General features: G+C 40.6%; 1 protein-coding gene across 5 annotated transcripts in view; it reads left to right on the top strand.

Moving 5' to 3' along the window:
* Positions 1–20,280, top strand: part of LOC140617950 (cystatin-13-like) — a 21,763-nt gene extending 1,483 nt beyond the window's left edge. For 2 of the 5 annotated variants that reach the window (XM_072799788.1, XM_072799789.1), the window contains exons 2-4: positions 1,562–1,900; positions 16,408–16,521; positions 20,124–20,280. In XM_072799788.1, coding sequence (XP_072655889.1) covers positions 1,673–1,900; positions 16,408–16,521; positions 20,124–20,207 — 426 coding nt within the window. In that variant the 5' untranslated portion in view covers positions 1,562–1,672 and the 3' untranslated portion in view covers positions 20,208–20,280. Of the gene's footprint in view, positions 1–1,558; positions 1,901–16,407; positions 16,522–16,941; positions 17,100–20,123 lie in introns of all 5 variants that reach the window. The other 3 variants (XM_072799786.1, XM_072799785.1, XR_012018101.1) reach the window with 2 other exon arrangements.

The raw sequence follows: 20,280 nt of genomic DNA, 5'->3' as shown, positions 1-20,280 counted from the left end.
TTAAAAAAAATAAAAATAAAAGTAAAACAAAACAAAAAAAAATTGGCCCCAATGAAACAATGGGACCCAGAGGGGACTTTGCTAGGTTTCTCCTGTCTACTATACTTTGTTGACAGTATAATGTGGTTGTCTGTGGTGAAAGATATCTTCCTGGAGCAGGCTCTCTATCTAAATTTTTTTAGGTTAGGGGAAGGGAAGAGGTATAGAACTTTTCCTGAATCTGCTGGGTTTTGATTGTTTTTTTTTTTAATTTTTTTTTAATTTTTATTTATTTGTGATACTCACAGAGAGAGAGAGAGAATGAGGCAGAGAGACAGGCAGAGGGAGAAGCAGGCTCCATGCACCGGGAGCCCGACGTGGGATTCGATCTCGGGTCTCGGGTCTCCAGGATCATGCCCTGGGCCAAAGGCAGGCGCCAAACCGCTGCGCCACCCAGGGATCCCAATTGTTTTTTTTTTTAAATCAAAATAATCGGGGATCCCTGGGTGGCGCAGCGGTTTGGCGCCTGCCTTTGGCCTAGGGCGCGATCCTGGAGACCCGGGATCGAATCCCACGTCAGGCTCCCGGTGCATGGAGCCTGCTTCTCCCTCCTCCTGTGTCTCTGCCTCTTTCTCTCTCTCTGTCTATCATGAATAAATAAATAAATCTTTAAAAAAAAATAAAAAAATAAATCAAAATAATCTTCATGCCAAAGTAGTTCCTTTTGAGGTGGCCTGCCCTTGGCCCCTACATCCCTCGGGCTATTTGCTTCTTCATTATCTATACTTAACACACTAACTGTTGTGGCTCTGTCTCAGGAGCTACATCTTGATTCACCTTCTATAAGAGAATCAAATCTCCTCAAAAGCAATTGTTACAAGCTGTAATCTACACATACTCCTCTGTTAGATTGAGGTAGGTCTGAAGGTGTGTTTCAGGAAATGAGGTGAAGCTCCTACACTAAGTCAGGTAGCCTGAGGCTTTACTTGACCCCTTTGTGAGTCCTATCTTCCTCCTGTGTAAAAGGGGCTATTCCTTATGTGGCCCCAAGGGGGATAATTAAAGAAGAGAAATATGTGATATTCTTATTATAGGGTCTGGCAAGACTCAATAATACTCCATAAACAGATCCCAGTGTGATTGCTAATGAGTCTGACTGGAAATGGGGGAGACACAGGGGGGCAGTTTTGAAGCCAGACAAAGGCTTGGCTGAGGATTTTCATACATGCTTCTGAAGAGGAAACAAATAAGAAGTTTTGACACCAGTGTTCTTCCTGTGACGTGCTTCTGTTGCAGAATTTGTGCCTTTCTGTGCACTGAGAACTGATAGAGATAGGCCCCTGCACTGGATGTGAGAGGGACCTCGCAGACAAGGAGGCTGGGGTCACTTGGTAGGGAAGGGGAAGGAAAGGACAGCGAGTGTGTGGAGGCATGCATTCCTTCCAGAAAGGAACAGCCAGTAGGAGAAAATGCTCTGAATTGTGACTGCTGATTTATTACTCCACTTCTCTATGGGGAAGGAGAGAGAGAATCTCATAGGACATAAAGCTAACAGAAGTTCTCCCCCTTTTATCCCTAGCAGTGCCAGGAAGACGTGGGGGTGCAGAAGCAGCACAGCCAGACCAGCCCATGTCCTACTATAGTCCTGTAAGGACAGAAGGAACAAGACCTGTACCCCCTTGGCTGAGGTGCCATGGCCAGACCCTGCCTGAGTCTGCTGCTCCTGGTAGCCACTGTGACCCTTGTGTCCAGAGGTATCCATGCCTGGGGCAGGTCAAAGGTGGTGAGGACGTTCCAAGACATTCCTGAAACTTATGTCTATGTGCAGCAGGCGCTATGGTATGCCATGAAAGAGTATAACAAGGCCAGCAAAGACAAGTACATCTTCAAGGTCATAAAGGTCTTGAAATCCCAGGAGCAGGTCAGTGAGCATGCTCTCTCTTCTTTCTCTTCAAGATGCAGTCATACAGGGGCCCATTATTCATGGAGGGCACAGACACCAGGGAGTGGAAAATAGCTAAGAGATGCCTTTAACCAAATATATATTACTTTTATTTTAGGGGTTTCTGGAGGAAAATTAGTTACACTTCATCCTTTCTTATTCTGGGATGAAACATAAAATAAAGATCATAATAACTTAATATTGATTACAGTCATATCAGAAAGCATAGGTGAGAGCCCAAGAAGGGCTATTGAAAGGGACAAATTTGGGACAGTTTGGGCTGATATCAAAATGAGTCATTACTGTTATGGATTATGACACAATGAAAAAGCAAAGGAAGTGCAAGTCCAGCTTTCACTGAAAAAAGAAATGGAAGGCTTTTTACAGAAAAAAACAGCTACCTATAGATGTAAAAGATTGTGTAAGGAGTAAATCATCATGGCAATAACTACTTCAGGCAAACATCATCAATGAATCCTACAATCCCTGGGGTGGGAAAGTGGTGGGGGACAAATTGCTTGCAGGGATTCTTTCATTAATTAATTACAACAGGGAAAAGATACCCTTACGATCAGGACACCTGGCCAAGACTTTGTTCATTAAATGTTTGTGAACAATACTGGGACAAACTAACATCATGTGCCCCTGATGTGAGGTCACAGAAAGGACACAGCGTCACTAGTGTATGGTATCATTGTCTGAAATCAATCCCTTAAAGGTAATCACAAGGAACAGTTAGACATATCCATATTATGGAGCATTCTGTAAGACCTCTTAAAATTATCAGTGTCATGAAAGAGGAAAAGCAAGGAAATGGCCTGATTAAAAGACATGTAAGATTCTTCTACACGAGGCTGTCCAAATTTCCCAGGCCATTTGTTGAAGAGACTGTCCTTTTTCCAGTGGATAGTATTTTCTGCTTTGTCAAATATTAGTTGACCATAGAGGGCCCATTTCAGAATTCTCTATTCTGCTCCATTGATCTGTGTGTCTGTTTTTCTGCCAGGACCACACTGTCTTGATGACCACAATTGTAGTACAACTTGAAATCTGGCATTGTGATGCCCCGGCTCTGGTTTACTATTACAATATTCCCGACTATTTGGCATATTTTCTGATTCCATACAAATCTGAGGATGATTTGTTCCAACTCTCTGCAGAAAGTCCATGGTATTTTTATAGGGATTGCATTGAACTTGTAAATTGCCTGGGGAGCATAGACATTTTCACAATATTAATACTTCCAATCGTGAGCATGAAATGTTTTTCCATCTCTTTGTGTCTTCCTCAATGTCCTTCAGAAGTGTACTGCAGTTTTTAGGGCATAGATCCTTTACCTCTTTGATTAGATTTATTCCTAGGTATCTTATGCTTTTGGGTGCAATTGTAAATGGGATTGACTCCAATTATTTTTTTTCTCAGATTTCTTTTTAAAAAAATTTTTTATTGGAGTTTAATTTGCCAACATATAGCATAATATCCAGTGCTCATCCCACCAAGTGCCCCCCGCACTGCTCATCACCCAGTCACCCCAACCCCCACCCACCTCCCTTCTACTACCCCTTGTTCATTTGCCAGAGTTAGGTGTCTCTCATGTTTTGCACCGTCACTGATATTTTCACTCATTTTCTCTCCTCTCCTTCTATTTCCTTTCACTAATTTTTATATTCCCCAAAAGAATGAGACCATATAATGTTTGTCCTTCTCCAAATGACTTATTTCACTCAGCATAATACCCTACAGATCCATCCATGTCGAAGCAAATGCTGGATATTAGTCCTTTCTAATTAGTCCTTTCCTGGGCAGATCTAATTTTAACTCTTTGAGGAACCTCCACACAGTTTTCCAGAGTGGCTGCACCAGGTCACATTCACACCAACAGTGCAAGAATTCTCCCCTTTCTCCACATCCTCTACAACATTTGTTGTTCCCTGTCTTGTTAATTTCCCCATTGTCACTGGTGTCAGGTGGTATCTCGTTGTGGTTTTGATTTGTATTACCCTGATGGCCAGTGATGCAGAGCATTTTCTCATGTGCTTGTTGGCCACGTCTATATATTCCTCTGTGAAATTTCTTTTTTTTAATAAATTTATTTTTATTGGTGTTCAATTTGCCAACATACAGAATAACACCCAGTGCTCATCCCGTCAAGTGGCCCCCTCAGTGCCCGTCACCCACTCACCCCCACCCCCCGCCCACCTCCCCTTCCAGCACCCCTAGTTCATTTCCCAGAGTTAGGAGTCTTTATGTTCTGTCTCCCTTTTTGATATTTCCCACACATTTCGTCTCCCTTCCCTTATATTACCTTTCACTGTTTATATTCCCTAAATGAATGAGAACATACACTGTTTGTCCTTCTCTGATTGACTTACTTCACTCAGCATAATACCCTCCAGTTCCATCCACGTTGAAGCAAATGGTGGGTATTTGTCATTTCTAATAGCTGAGTAATATTCCATTGTATACATAAACCACATCTTCTTTATCCATTCATCTTTCGATGGACACCGAGGCTCCTTCCACAGTTTGGCTATTGTGGCCATTGCTGCTAGAAACATCGGGATGCAGGTGTCCCGGCGTTTCACTGCATCTCAATCTTTGGGGTAAATCCCCAACAGTGCAATTGCTGGGTCGTAGGGCAGGTCTATTTTTAACTCTTTGAGGAACCTCCACACACTTTTCCAGAGTGGCTGCTCGAGTTAACATTCCCACCAACAGTGTAAGAGGGTTCCCTTTTCTCCGCATCCTCTCCAACATTTGTGGTTTCCTGCCTTGTTACTTTTCCCCGTCTCACTGGTGTGACATGGTATCTCATTGTGGTTTTGATTTGTATTTCCCTGATGGCAAGTGATGCAGAGCATTTTCTCATGTGCGTGTTGGCATGTCTATGTCTTCCGCTGTGAGATTTCTCTTCATGTCTTTTGCCCATTTCGTGACTGGATTGTTTGTTTCTTTGCTCTTGAGTTTAATAAGTTCTTTATAGATCTTGGAAACTAGCCCTTTATCTGATACATCATTTGCAAATATCTTCTCCCATTGTGTAGGTTGTCTTTAGTTTTGTTGACTGTATCCTTTGCTGTGCAAAAGCTTCTTATCTTGACGAAGTCCCAATAGTTCATTTTTGCTTTTGTTTCTTTTGCCTTCGTGGATGTATCTTGCAAGAAGTTACTATGGCCGAGTTCAAAAAGGGTGTTGCCTGTGTTCTTCTCTAGGATTTTGATGGAATCTTGTCTCACATTTAGATCTTTCATCCATTTTGAGTTTATCTTTGTGTATGGTGCAAGAGAGTGGCCTAGTTTCATTCGTCTGCATGTGGATGTCCAATTTTCCAGCACCATTTATTGAAGAGTGTCTTTCTTCCAGTGGATAGTCTTTCCTCCTTTGTCGAACATTAGTTGAACATAGGGTTCAGGGTCCACTTCTGGGTTCTCTATTCTGTTCCATTGATCTATGTGTCTGTTTTTGTGCCAGTACCACACTGTCTTGATGACCACAGCTTTGTAGTACAATCTGAAATCTGGCATTGTGATGCCCCCAGATATGGTTTCCTTTATTAATATTCCCCTGGCTATTCGGGGTATTTTCTGATTCCACACAAATCTTAAAATAATTTGTTTTAACTCTCTGAAGAAAGTCCATGTTATTTTGATATTTTGCATTAAACGTGTAAATTGCCCTGGGTAACATTGACATTTTCACAATATTAATTCTGCCAATCCATGAGCATGGACTATTTTTCCATCTCTTTGTGTCTTCCTCAATTTCTTTCAGAAGTGTTCTATAGTTTTTAGGGTATAGATCCTTTACCTCTTTGGTGAGGTTTATTCCTAGGTATCTTATGCTTTTGGGTGCAATTGTAAATGGGATTGACTCCTTAATTTCTCTTTCTTCAGTCTCATTGTTAGTGTATAGAAATGCCATTAATTTCTGGGCATTGATTTTGTATCCTGCCACGCTACCAAATTGCTGTATGAGTTCTAGCAATCTTGGGGTGGAGGCTTTTGCGTTTTCTATGTAGAGTATCATATCATCGGCAAAGTGGGAGAGTTTGACTTCTTCTTTGCCAATTTGAATGCCTTTAATGTCTTTTTGTTGTCTGATTGCTGAGGCTAGGACTTCCAGTACTATGTTGAATAGCAGTGGTGAGAGTGGACATCCCTGTCTTGTTCCTGATCTTAGGGGAAAGGCTCCCCTTTGAAAATGCTTCCCCGTTGAAAATGATATTTGCTGTGGGCTTTTCGTAGATGACTTTTAAGATGTTGAGGAATGTTCCCTTTATCCCTACGCTGTGAAGAGTTTTGATCAGGAATGGATGCTGTATTTTGTCAAATGCTTTCTCTGCATCTAATGAGAGGATCATATGGTTCTTGGTTTTTCTCTTGCTGATATGATGAATCACATTGATTGTTTTACAAGTGTTGAACCAGCCTTGTGTCCCAGGGATAAATCCTACTTGGTCATGGTGAATACTTTTCTTAATGTACTATTGGATCCTATTGGCTAGTATCTTGTTGAGAATTTTTGCATCCATGTTCATCAGGGATATTGGTCTGTAATTCTCCTTTTTGTTGGGGTCTTTGTCTGGTTTTGGAATTAAGGTGATGCTGGCCTCATCGAACAAATTTGGAAGTACTCCATCTCTTTCTATCTTTCCAAGCAGCTTTAGTAGAATAGGTATGATTTCTTCTTTAAATGTTTGATAGAAGTCCCCTGGGAAGCCATCTGACCCTGGACTCTTGTGTCTTGGGAGGTTTTTGATGACTGCTTCAATTTCCTCCCTGGTTATTGGCCTATTCAGGTTTTCTATTTCTTCCTGGTCCAGTTTTGGTAGTTTGTGGCTTTCCAGGAATGCGTCCATTTCTTTTAGATTGCCTAATTTATTGGCATATACATGTTCATAATATGTTTTTAAAATCGCTTGTATTTCCTTGGTGTTGGTAGTGATCTCTCCTTTCTCATTCACGATTTTATTAATTTGAGTCTTCTCCCTCTTCTTTTTTATAATTCTGGCTAATGGTTTATCTATCTTATTAATTCTTTCAAAGAACGAACTCCTGGTTCTGTTGATCTGTTCCACAGTTCTTCTGGTCTCGATTTTGTTGAGTTCTGCTAAAATATTAATTAGCTCTCTTCTTCTGCTGGGTGTAGGATCTATCTGCTGTTTTTTCTCTAGCTCCTTTATGTGTAAGGTTAGCTTTTGTATTTGAGTTCTTTCCAGTTTTTGAATGGATGCTTGTATTGCGATGTATTTCCCCCTTAGGACTGCTTTTGTTGCATCCCAAAGATTTTGAACGGTTGTATCTTCATTCTCATTAGTTTCCATGAATCTTTTTAATTCTTTCCTAATTTCCTGGTTGACCCTTTCATCTTTTAGCAGGATGGGCCTTAACCTGCACGTGTTTGAGGTCCTTCCAAACTTCTTGTTGTGATTTAGTTCTAATTTCAAGGCATTATGGTCTGAGAATATGCAGGGGACGATCCCAATCTTTTGGTATCGGTTCAGACCTGATTTGTGACCCAGTATGTGGTCTATTTTGGAGAAAGTTCCATGTGCACTTGAGAAGAATGTGTATTCAGTTGAGTTTGCATGAAAAGTTCTGTAGATATCTGTGAAATCCATCTGGTCCAGTGTATCATTTAAAGCTCATTTCTTTGGAGATGTTGTGCTTAGAAGACCTATCGAGGGTAGAAAGAGCTAGATTGAAGTCACCAAGTATAAGTGTATTATTATCTAAGTATTTCTTCACTTTGGTTATTAAATGATTTATATATTTGTGAGCTCCCACATTCGGGGCATATATATTGAGGATTGTTAAGTCCTCTTGTTGGATAGATCCTTTAAGTATGATATAGTGTCCCTCTTCATCTCTCACTACAGTCTTCGGGGGTAAGTTTTAGTTTATCTGATATAAGGATGGCTACCCCTGCTTTCTTTTGAGGATCATTTGAATGGTAAATGGTTCTCCAACCTTTTATTTTTAGGCTGTAGGTGTCCTTCTGTCTAAAATGAGTCTCTTGTAGACAGCAAATAGATGGGTCCTGCTTTTTTATCCAGTCTGAAACCCTGCACCTTTTGATGGGGTCATTAAGCCTGTTCACGTTCAGAGTTACTATCGACAGATATGAGTTTAGTGTCATCATGATATCTATTCAGTCCTTGTTTTTGTGGATTGTTCCACTGAACTTCTTCTTAAAGGGGAATTTTAAGAGTCCCCCTTAAATTTTCTTGCAGAGCAGGTTTGGAGGTCACATATTTTTCAGTTCCTGCCAGTCTTGGAAGCTCTTTATCTCTCCTTCCATTTTGAATGAGAGCCTTGCTGGATAAAGTATTCTTTGTTGCGTGTTCTTCTCATTTAGGACCCTGAATATATCCTGCCAGCCCTTTCTGGCCTGCCAGGTCTCTGTGGAGAGGTCTGCTGTTACCCTAATATTCTTCCCCACAAAAGTCAGGGATTTCTTGTCTCTTGCTGCTTTAAGGATCTTCTCTTTATCTTTGGAATTTGCAAGCTTCACTTTTAAATGTCGAGGTGTTGAACGGTTTTTATTGATTTTAGGGGGGGATCTCTCTATTTCCTGGATTTGAATGCCTGTTTTCCTTCCCAGATTACGAAAGTGTTCAGCTATGATTTTTTCAAATACATATTCTTGCCCTCTGTCCCTTTTTGGCGCCCTCGGGAACCCCAATTAAACGTAGGCTTTTATTCCTCAGGCTGTCGTTTAGTTCCCTTAATCTATCTTCATGGTCTTTTAATTGTCTGTGTCTTTTTTCCTCAGTTTCCCTCTTTGCCATCTACTTGTCTTCTATGTCACTCACTCGTTCTTCCACCTCGTTAATCCTCGTCGTTAGGACTTCTAGTTTGGATTTCATCTCATTCAATTGATTTTTAATTACTTCATGATTGGACCTAAATTCTGCAGTCATGAAGTTCTTGAGTCCTTTATGCTTTTTTCTAGAGCCACCAGTGGCTTTATAATAGTGCTTCTGAATTGGCTTTCTGACATTGAATTGTAATCCAGATTTTGTAGCTCTGTTGGAGAGAGGACTGTTTCTGATTCTTTCCTTTGCGGTGAGGTTTTCCTTCTAGTCATTTTGCTCAGTGCAGAGTGGCCAAAAACAAGTTGTATTGGGAAAAGGAGAAAAAGAGAGGAGAGAAAGAATGACAGAAAATAGAAAAAGACAAAAGAAAAAAAGAAAAAAAGAGAAGAAAATGAGAAAGAAAAAGAAAGAAAGGGAATAAAAGGATGGAGGAAGCAAACAGAAATCAAAAAGAAAAAAAACATGAGGGAGTATCTTCTGTTTCTGTATACTTTAAGTCCCTTGACTTCCCCTGGAACTTATCCATCTAGCTGGTCTTCTGGGGGAGGGGCCTGCTGTGCTGATTTTCAGGTGTTAGCACTTGGGGGAGCTGCTCTGCCCCCTGCCTGGTGCAGGGCTCAGTGGGGGTTGTTTACCCCGTGAGGCCCCTGGAGGAATAGCCGCAGTGGTGGGGCCAGCTCTGGAAACCTGGATTCAGCCCCCTCAGTAACTACCGAGATCTCTGTTTGCAGGGCCTGGAGGCTCTGGGGGGCGGGGCTGCTGGTCTGCTCAGCTGGGGCAGGAGCGTCCTTGCGGTCCTGGGCCCTCCCAGCCTCTGCCTGTCCCGGGGGAGGCCGGATTTTGGGCTGTGTCCCGGCGCCCTGTGTTCCGGGGCCTGCGCTGTTGGATTTGCGCTCCCGGGCCGCGGCCCCCTCCGCGGAGCAGCCCCCGAGCCCCTCCGAGCTGCTCCGGGTCCTCTGTGCGCGCTGCAGCCCTTAGGGAGCTCGGCGCACTCTCCCGGGGCGCAGGTGTCTGTTACTGTCCCAGGGAGCCCGAGGGCACCCCCTTCCTCCTGGGTCCTGCTCCAACTCCCTGGGAGCCCCTTTCCGCCCGGGAAGGTTGGTGCAGCTCCTGCTCCTCTGGGACGGGGCTCTCCTGTCCTGGGGACCCTCGCCCCGGCCTCAGCCCGGCTCCTCGCGGGGCCCCTCCCCCTGGAGGCCTTTGTTTCTTTATTTCTTTTTCCCCCCCGTCTTCCTACCTTGATAGAAGCGCGAACTCTTCTCACTGTAGCGTTCCAGCTGGTCTCTCTTTAAATCTCAGGCCAAATTCGTAGATTTTCAGGAAGATTTGAAGGTTATCTAGGTAATTTGGTGGGGACAGGTGATTTGGAGACCCCACTCTTCCGCCACCTTGCCCCTCCTCAATTCTCTGTGAAATTTCTGTTCCTGTCTTTTGCCCATTTCAGGATTGGATTGTTTGTCTCTTTGCTGTTGGGTTTCATAAGTTCTTTATAGATATTGGAGACTAGCCCTTTATCTGATACGTCATTTGCAAATATCTTCTCCCATTCTGTAGGTTGTCTTTTAGTTTTGTTGACTGTTTCTTTTGCTGTGCAGAAGCTTTTTATCTTGATGAAGAGCCAATAGTTCTTTTTTGTTTTGTTTTGTTTCCCTTTCCTTCATAGATGTATCTTGTAAGAAGTTGCTGTGGCCAAGCTCAAAAAGGGTGTTGCCTGTGTTCTCCTCCTGGATTTTGATGGAATCCTGTCTCACATTTAGATCTTTCATTCACATTTTTAAAAGAAGACCTTTCATTCATTTTGAGTTTATCTTTGTGTATCGTGTAAGAGAATGGTCCAGTTTCATTCTTCTGCATGTGGCTGTCCAATTTTCCCAGCACCATTTATTGAAGAGACTGTCCTTTTTCCAGTGGATAGGCTTTCCTGCTTTGTCAAATATTAGTGAACAATAGAATTGAGGGCCCATTTCTGGGTTCTTTGTTCTGTTCCATTGATCTATGGGTCTCATAGTATCAGTATCATCACACTGTCTTGGTGATCACAGCTTTGTAGTACAACTTGAAATCTGGCATTGTGATGCCCCTGGCTCTGGTTTTCTTTTTTCAATATTCCCCTGGCTATTTGGGATCTTTTCTGATTCCACACAAATCTTAGGATGAGAATTTTGCATTTGTTCCAATTATCTGAAGAAAGTCCATGGTATTTTGGTAGTGATTGCATTGAATGTGTAAAATGCCGTGTGTAGCACTGACATTTTCACAATATTACTCCTTCCAGTCCATCATCATGGAATGTTTTTCCATCTCTTTATGTCTTCATCAATGTCTTTCTGTGGTTTTTAAGGTATAGATCCTTTACCTCTTTGGTTAGGTTCATTCCTAGGTATCTTATGCTTTTGGGTGCAATTGTAAGTGGGATTGACTCCTTACTTTCTCTTTCTTCAGTCTCATTGTTAGTGGATAAAAATGCCACTGGTTTCTGGGTATTTATTTTGTATCCTGCCACACTGCCCAAATGCTGTATGAGCTCTAGCCATCTTGGGGTGGAGTCTTTTGGGTTTTCTATGTACAGTATCATGTCATTTGTGAAGGAGAGTTTGACTTCTCTTTTGCCAATTTGAATGTCTTTTATTTCTTTTTGTTGTCTGATTGCTGAGGCTAGGATTTCTAGTACCATGTTGAATAACAGTGGTGAAAGTGGACATCCCTGACTTGTTCCTGATCTTAGGGGAAAGGCTCTCAGTTTCTCCCCATTGAGAATGATATTTGCTCTGAGCTTTTGATAGATGGCTTTGAAGATACTGAAGCTATCACATTGATTGTTTTGTGTGTTGAACCAAACTTGCATCCCGGGGATAAACCCCACTTGGTCATGGTGATTAATCTTCTTAATGTACTGTTGGATCCTATTGGCTAGTATCATGTTGAGAATATTTGCGTCTGTGTTCATCAGCAATACTGGTGTATAATTTTCCTTTTTGGTGGTGTCTTTGTCTGATTTTGGAATTAAGGTGATGCTGGCCTCATAAAACAAGTTTGGAAGTACTCCATCCCTTTCTATCTTTTGGAGCAGCTTTAGTAGAATGGGTATTAATTCTTCTTTAAACATTTGATAGAATTCCCCTGGGAAGCCATCTGGCCCTGGACTTTTGTGTCTTGGGAGGTGTTTGATGACTGCTTCAATTTCCTCCCTGGTTTTTGGCCTGTTCAGGTTTTCTATTTCTTCCTGTTCCAGTTTTCATAATTAGTCATTTTCCAGATATGGATCCATTTCTTTTAGGTTGCCTAACTTATTGCTCTCTTACACCATACACAAAGATAAACTCAAAATGGATGAAAGATCTAAATGTTTGTCAAGAATCCATCAAAATCCAGGAGGAGAACACAGGCAACATTCTTTTTCAATCTGACATCAGCAACTTCTTGCAAGATACATCTATGAAGGCAAGGGAAACATAAGCAAAAATGAATTATTGGGACTTCATCAAGATAAAAAGCTTCTGCACTGCAAAAGAAACAGTCAACAAAACTAAAAAACAACCTACAGAATGGGAGAAGATATTTGCAAATCACATATCAGATAAAGGGCTAGTTTCCAAGATCTATAAAGAACTTATCAAATTCAATAGCAAAGAAACAAACAATCCAGTCCTGAAATGGGCAAAAGACATGAACAGAAATTTCACAGAGGAAGACATAAACATGGCCAACAAGCACATGAGAAAATGCTCCACATCACTTGCCATCAAGGAAATACACATCAAAACTACAATGAGATACCAACTCACACCGCTGAGAATGGTGAAAATTAACAAGAAAGGAAACAATAAATGTTGGATAGGATGTGGAGAAAGGGGAGCACTCTTGCACTGTTGGTGTGAATGTGACCTGGTACAGCCACTCTGGAAAACTGTGTGGTGGTCCTCAAAGAGTTAAAAGTAGAGTTACCCTGCAACCCAGCAATTGCACTACCGGAGATTTACCCCAAAGATACAGATGCAGTGAAAAGGTGAGATGCCTGTACCTCAATAGTTTTAGGAGCAATGTCCACGATAGCCAAAGTGTGGAAGAAGCCTCGGTGTCCATCGAAAGATGAATGGATAAAGAAGATGTGGTCTATATACACAATGGAATATTATTCAGCCATTAGAAAGGACTAATACCCAGCATTTGCTTTGACATGGATAGAACTGGAGGGTATTATGCTGAGTGAAGTAAGTCAATTGGAGAAGGACAAACATTATATGGTTTCATTCATAGGGGGAATATAAAAAATAGTGAAAGGGATTATATGGGAAAGGAGACAAAATGAGTGCGAAATATTAGAGGTGACAGAAATGAGAGACTCTTAACTGGGAAATGAACAAGGGGTAGTGAAAGGGGAGGTGGGCAGGGGGATGGGGTAACTGGGTGATGGGCAGTGAGGGGGGCACTTGCTGGGATGAGCACTGGGTGTTATATGTTGGCAAATCGAACTCCAATAAAAAATATACAAAATCATAAAAAATTAAAAATAAATATAAATAAAGAAAAAGAAAGCTCAGATATGAAATGTGACAACTAAATCCAATATATGATTTTGTATTATCTCCTGGATTTAAAAAGAAAACTATCAATGACATTATTGGGGTAATTGGAGGAATTGGAATGTGGACCATGTTGTAGAAGATAGTGTTGCACCAATTATGTTTCCCAAGAAAGTTGATGGGACTGTAGTTTGGGGGGATCCCATAGAAGAATCAGTAGGTGCCCAGAAGGAAAAGGGATTCAGCCAGTCTGGCTGGAATTTAAGGAAGGGAAGAGAGGGGGCTGACGGAGAATGGAGGCTACCGTGCAACATCAGAATGACATGGAGTACAGGGACAGTCTTGTGCTTCTCTTCCTCCTTCCACCATCTCCTCTCTACTGTCTGCCCTTTCACCTTGCTTTCCATTCCTCCATGTCATCAGGAACCTGAGTTAGGAATTAAGGAGTTAGGAGAGGAGGCTCATTTGACCGCTTCATCCCCTGGGGCATTTGGCCTCTTGGCTCTCCTCCACACTCACAGGCCTTGGGTCCCTCTAATCTTGGTTATGTTGTTTGTGTTTCTTGGGTACTGGACACCTCAGGCCAGAAAGTGTGTCATTCAAAAGAATGAGGTAGAAATAGGTTTGAAAAGAGGCTAAACAGAAGTATTTAAAATTCCTTGACATTCCATCTACATACCACTGGAAAACACACTGAAGAAAAGAGTAAGGAAGAATGAAACATCCCCTCCAAACAAAATTAACTGAAAACAAAACAAAAAGAAAAAGAAAAATGCTTGGTGATAATTCAGATTAAACTTAGTAACACATACACAAGCTTTATATAAAGAGAATAGGTATATCTTATTGGTTGATTTAACTTAAAATACAAAGATTGTATCAGGAGTTAGAAAATTATAGTCTGCAGCCAAGTCTGGCTTGCTGCTTATTTTGTATGCACCATGAACTAAGAATGGTTATAAGAAATTTAAAAAAAAGAATATTTCATAACATGAAAATTACATAAAATTTAAATTTCTATGTCTATAAATAAAGTTTTATTAGAACATTGCCACCTATGTTATGAGTGCAGTCTAGGGCCACCTTTGTGCTGCAATAACAAGATTATATGTTCTGAGCCTAAATACTCTCCCGTTGAAGAAAATGTTTGCTACTTGCTTTAGTTCATAGTTGACTAAGTCTTTGCTGCAGATTTTGTGCAAGGTGAATGATGGTAAAAATGAGAACTGTAGGTCTGACTATATGCTAATTTCTTTCAAGAAATACAGTGCAGTACTATAAATGTATTTTCTCTTATAATTTCTTTAAAAATTTATTTTCTCTAGTTTACTTTATTTCAAGAATATATGCATACTTCTGGTCAACAGTAGGCTATTGGTAGTTAAGTTTTTTATAGTCAAAAGCTCCACTTAGATCTTTGATTGTGCCTGTAACTCCTTGTTACACATTGCTTTGAACTTTTTGCCTTGAACACATTGTTCAAGGGTCAGCTGTATATACAGTCTACTTTATGCCAGACCTGGTTGCTTTTCATATGCTCATTCAGATCTCACAACTCATTATGTAGGAGCTATTTTCTTCCACCTTAAAGAGGAAATGGGGCCAGAGTGGTTTAATAATTTTTCCACAGCACACAACTGGTATGGAGAAGAGCTAAGGCTGCCTACAGTGAATGAGCACACATTTTAACTGAGTGGAATGGATGGAGTGCAAGTGGTGGGACATTGCAGAAAGACTAAAGAGGTCACAGAAGGTCAGGAGAGTCAGAAGGGCCTGTCTGTGAAAGCAGTGAATGGCTGCCTCAGCAGCCAGGATCCCCATTCCTTTCCCTTTTCTGGGCAATCCGGGATCAAGCTAGGGCTGGTGGTCAGTGGTGGTGGTTGAATCTGATTCAGTATTATTCTTTTTATGATAATTTTAACTTGGAAGTATTACTCAAATGTAAAGCAATGGTTCTCAAATGGGCATGGATTTTGCTTGGCAGGGAATTTTTGGCAATAATTGGAGGGATTTTTGGTCATCACAATCAGAGAAGGCCACTATACACACCTAGTGGGCAGAGGCTAGGGACACTGTTACTGCATCCCCTATAGCACCCAGGACAGCCCTCACCACAAAGACTGATCCAGCCCCAAATGTCAATAGCGCTGAGTTTGAGAAATTTGTTATCTAGTCATAAAAAAAACTCCTAAGAGTATGTCTGGAAGTTGTTGAGCTGAAAAATGGTAGCAAAGACTCAATTTCCTGCATTTCCAATCTCACTCTTCACTTCCTGAGAGCACCCTGGAAACAGTTGGCTCTGTCATTCTAGACACTTTATATACACTTACATAAATAACTGAAAAAATTTTAAGTATATATGATATTCAAAAAACTACTTAGAATTCTGCTGACCATTTTGTTTAATGCCCAGGCAACTTCCCTAGGATGTTCAAAATGTTTACTATGCTTTTGAGATGATGTCTTACTCTTCTAGGGTCAGTGAATGTGTTTAACTTGGTAATTTTAATACCGTCTCTCCCTTAAGTTACAAAATCTTATATTGTTCTCATTTTTAAATAATTAATAGTTTCTATTTGCCATTGTGCATTTCTATTTCCCCAGGAAACCTCTGAAATACAGAGGCCAGTGGGGGGTCTGCAAGGAAGAGGCCCTGCAATCAGGGATTCAGGAGAGTGGATCATGTGGAATAGGGTTGGATTGCTAAAATTGCCAAGGAGGGAAGCTAAAGAGAGAAGCAATACCCTCCAAACAAATTTCAGTTATTAGATATCATTTCTTCTCCCAAATCTATTGAATAAGTATGAAGATGTTTAGACTCTGCAGCTTATTTCCCAAGCTCTATAAGCACACCATTACCTTTCACAGGAAAACATTATTTGGGGATTTTTCTTCCTTTATCTTGGGAACAGTTGTCACTATTCAACATTCAATACCATGATGTGAGACAAATAGGCAGATAGAGGGAGAGATATCAAGGTAAGAACTCATCCCCTCCTGTTACCTCAAAATTTCTGGCAAGGAAACTAGGGAGGGAGATGGGGAGGCATTCTTTGCCCTAAGCAGGATATGTTTATTTATCAGAGATGACAGTTGGTATCATACATTCGTTTATGATATCTAATTTCTAAATTACTCCTTGACAGGTCACAGAGAGTTTAGACTACTTTCTTGAGGTCAAAATTGCCCGAACAATGTGCAAGAAAATTTCAGGAGAAAATGAATATTGCCTATTACAAAAGGATCCCCAAATCCAAAAGGTATGTGCCTCAGGTGGAGGCAGTGGATGGCCTGGTCAGATCTGCATACTAGACAGAGAAAACCAATAGGACCAATCCTGCTTTGATTTTCTTGTCTCCTTTTAAACCATATTCTGATCATATAGCCAGATTCCAGACACAGACATAAACTGTTTCTATCAGTTTTTGCTGGTACTCTTCACCCCTGCCAAAACACACATAACACTTAGTGGCTTAAAGCAACACCCATTCATTGTTTCTCACTATCCTGCAATCTGGGCTAGACAGAAGTAATTTTCCTTTCCCTTGTTCAAATTTGTCTTTATGATCTTTTCATAAAGTTACTTCTAATTTTTCTCTTTCATAGTTGAAACTGCATTTACAAGTATGTATATTTCTGTGTCTTTTGAATTTTCTTCACCTGTTTGGTGAATACCTAAGGCTGGCTGGCATGAGATATGGCTAAGCAAAAATAATGGCAGATTAGTGGTTCCTGAAAATTGCCCATACATGTGCAAATAAAATACATCTTCATATTCTGATGAATAGTAGGCACCACAGCAGAATACCAAACATGAATGGATGGCTACATCTAGAGAGTAAGTTGTTATTATAAATTGCTATTATTATAAATTACTAGATTTTAATGAAGTAATATTTTAAAAGTTCTGGTAGATACTAAGAATGATATATCAAATAACCATGAACTTGATATTATAACTGTAATCATTTTATTACATTAATTTAAATGTTTATTTCAACAAGTAAAATGTTAAACATGCATTCCACTTCTCCCTCTCAAATATAAACACTCAAATTGTTGAGAAGTGTTCTTACCCACCCACCTCCATTACCATCACTCCTTGTTGAAGAAAATGCGAAAGCTTCTCCCTGTACCTGTCACTACCCCCATCTTCCCTCTGCCATTAGGCCTATAACTTGTAAAACCAAGCTGTGGAATATCCCATCCACTTTCCACAAGTGTTGATCCCCAAATACTCCATAGTAAATATTCTCTACACTGAAAAAAATGTGTTCTTACCCATTAAAAAATTTTTTAAATTTGTGCATGCAGAGTTTTGTGTGTTTTTCAAAATTTACGTACATTTTGGAACTTTCTCTTGTTATGAGATTTATTATGTTGGTACAATCTGTTATTATTTATTTATGCCAAGTGATTTCTTGGGCCATTTAAGGTGTATAGAAATCAGCCAAAATTGTTTTTGTTACTGCATATTAAGCTCTTATATGACTGTATTATGTTGTATTTGACCATCTCACTATTTTGGATACTGTGGTTGTCTTAAAATTTCACTCTTAACCACAATGCAGCAGTGACAGTTTGGATGCATGCTGACTGAGCAGGTTTGGGGCTATCCCCGGGGGCACCCTCTAGAGTAGGGCTGCCATACTGCTACACATGCAGCTTCAGCGCTCCTGGGGCCACTACATGTGACTTGCAACCTCAGTTTTACTCTCCAAAGTGGTTGGACCAGCACATCTTCCATAGTGATGTGTGTGGTTGTTCATTTTCCCTCAGCACTTGGGGTTGAATCTTAAAATGTTTTCATTCTGATGTATGTGAAAGGTGATCTCCCCACCACTTCACTTGGTTGCTTCCTACTGATCATCCAAGTTTTCACTTCTAGGCTTTGCTTTTTAATATTTTTTTTTTTCTGGAGCAACCAGAGGGTCCCTGTCAGGAGCCACAGCCAACCCACTGGAACCCCCTGACCTCAACTCCTCATGCTTCCCACTTCCTTCCTCTATCTCCCCTTGGCCAAACCCAACTGGAAGCCAGAGGGTGCCCAGTGATGTGATCTATGGAGGTCAGAGAGCAGGGTTCCCATTGTCACAGAGAGTTGAGGTCATAGGGTGAGAGTGCCCATTGACACAGCCCATAAAAGTCATTGGTCTTTCAAGATACACCAGGTATGAATAGAAGAAGTACAGACACTGAGAGACACATGGAGAAAAGACGGCATAGGGGCAGGAGTGGATTAATAGGAATCTGTTAGGAGTCTAATGGAATAGATCAGATGAGAGATGATGTTGGTTAGGATGGAGGAAGTACTCGGTTTTAGATGTCTGTGAAAGGCTTGGAATTTGCTGATTGATTGGCCATGGAGAGTAAAAAGAGTTAAGTATGACTTCAAGGTTTGTGGAGTTTGGAGGCAGTTTGCTCTCTTGGTTTCCTCTTATGTTCTCATCCTCTACATGGAGCAACTGGCATTCAGTAGACTTGGTCACCCTGATTGCATCCACTTCTTATCACGCAGAGAATCCTCTCTGTCTCCGTCCTTGGAAAATGTCCCCTCCTGTTTCATAGAGCTTCTGCAGATTTGACCTTATCTGCTTTCTTTAGTTATTTATTGGGATTTAGAAAGGAATAAAAGGCAAACATCTGAGATCCTTGAAATATAAATTTAAAACTTGACATGATTTTAAAGTTATTAGCTTGATACATGTAGAAAATTTAGAACTTTCAAAAATTTAAACCACTTAAAATCAGTTATTAATACCCTTATGTAAAGTTTACCACTGTCCATATATTTTTATACTAGTTTTCCTATATTTTATATCTGCAGTTTTGTGTAGTTGGGATCCTACTGTATACTATTCTATAATTCAGATTTTCATTTAATAATAACTAAGAATTTATAAAACTGTAAAATATTGGAAAGCATCATATAGTGGAACTATGTGATTTCATTTAATGGTGTTCCACATTTCACTTAGCAAATCCCTGAGCATTGGTTAAGTTTTTCTAACTTTTAGCTATTATGAACATTGATTTAATAAATATTCTTTATTTCTATTTGTTTTATTATTGTTTCCTTGTAGACAGAGTTCCTGGATGTTGAATTACTCACCAAGGGTTTGACTAGACTGCTGGTAGCTTGGTCCTATTTTCTTCCTCAAGCTGATCCTCAATATTTGTATCTTCTATAACTTCAATTCTATTTAATGTTGCATCCATGTTTTCATTGATATAGTGAGGGATTTCTCATTTGTATTTTTATTCTAAGTGAATACAAATTTTAGGAGTGAGAGGAGGGACATAAGTGAATTCATCCCACACAAGAGCCTGAAACTCTCTCTGCTCATTCTGGATGTCTTGGGAAACCTCAGTTCCCTGGCTTCAAGTTTTGCTTCTTGTCTCTGGCCAACCTTGACCTGCTGCCCCACCAAGATGTGCAGGACTCTGTATTATTCCTGTTGGGTTGCTTCTCTTGGGAAGGACTCATTGGGCCCTCCATGCAGCATGCAATCTCAGTAGGCTGCAGAGAAATCACCGTGGCTGGATGAAGGCCCAAGCTGGAGATGAGAATTTCTGAGAACAATTTTCTGGGCTCCTGCTATACATGATGGCTTCAGATCACAGGGAGGTGAATTGGGAGGGGTTCATTCTGGTGAGTGAGGCTGGCTCCACTCCCATCTGGTCTCAGATACAGTAGCTCCAGGGACTGCAGGGGTATGGCTGGCTTAGGCTGATTTTAGACAGCCTGAAACCAAATTCTGAAATTTGGTTTAGAAATAAGAAACCCAGAAATAGAAACTTCCGTTTATTTATTTTTCTTTTTTATTTCTTACAAGCTAATTATTCTTTTTGTCTCTTTTAGATGTTTTTTTGCACCTTTATTGTTGCAACCAAACCTTGGAAATTTGAGTTCACTATGCTGAAGAAACACTGTGAAGAGGTCTAATTATCTTCTAGCATATTCAACTGCTCTCACTTCCATTTAAAGAAGCAAATACACTTGCAAAACATTTAAATAA

The sequence above is a fragment of the Canis lupus genome, chromosome 26 (assembly GCF_048164855.1).
Source record: "Canis lupus baileyi chromosome 26, mCanLup2.hap1, whole genome shotgun sequence".
NCBI lineage: Eukaryota > Metazoa > Chordata > Mammalia > Carnivora > Canidae > Canis > Canis lupus.
Note: the sequence above shows the minus strand (reverse complement) of the source record. Positions and strands in the feature narration are given on the sequence as shown.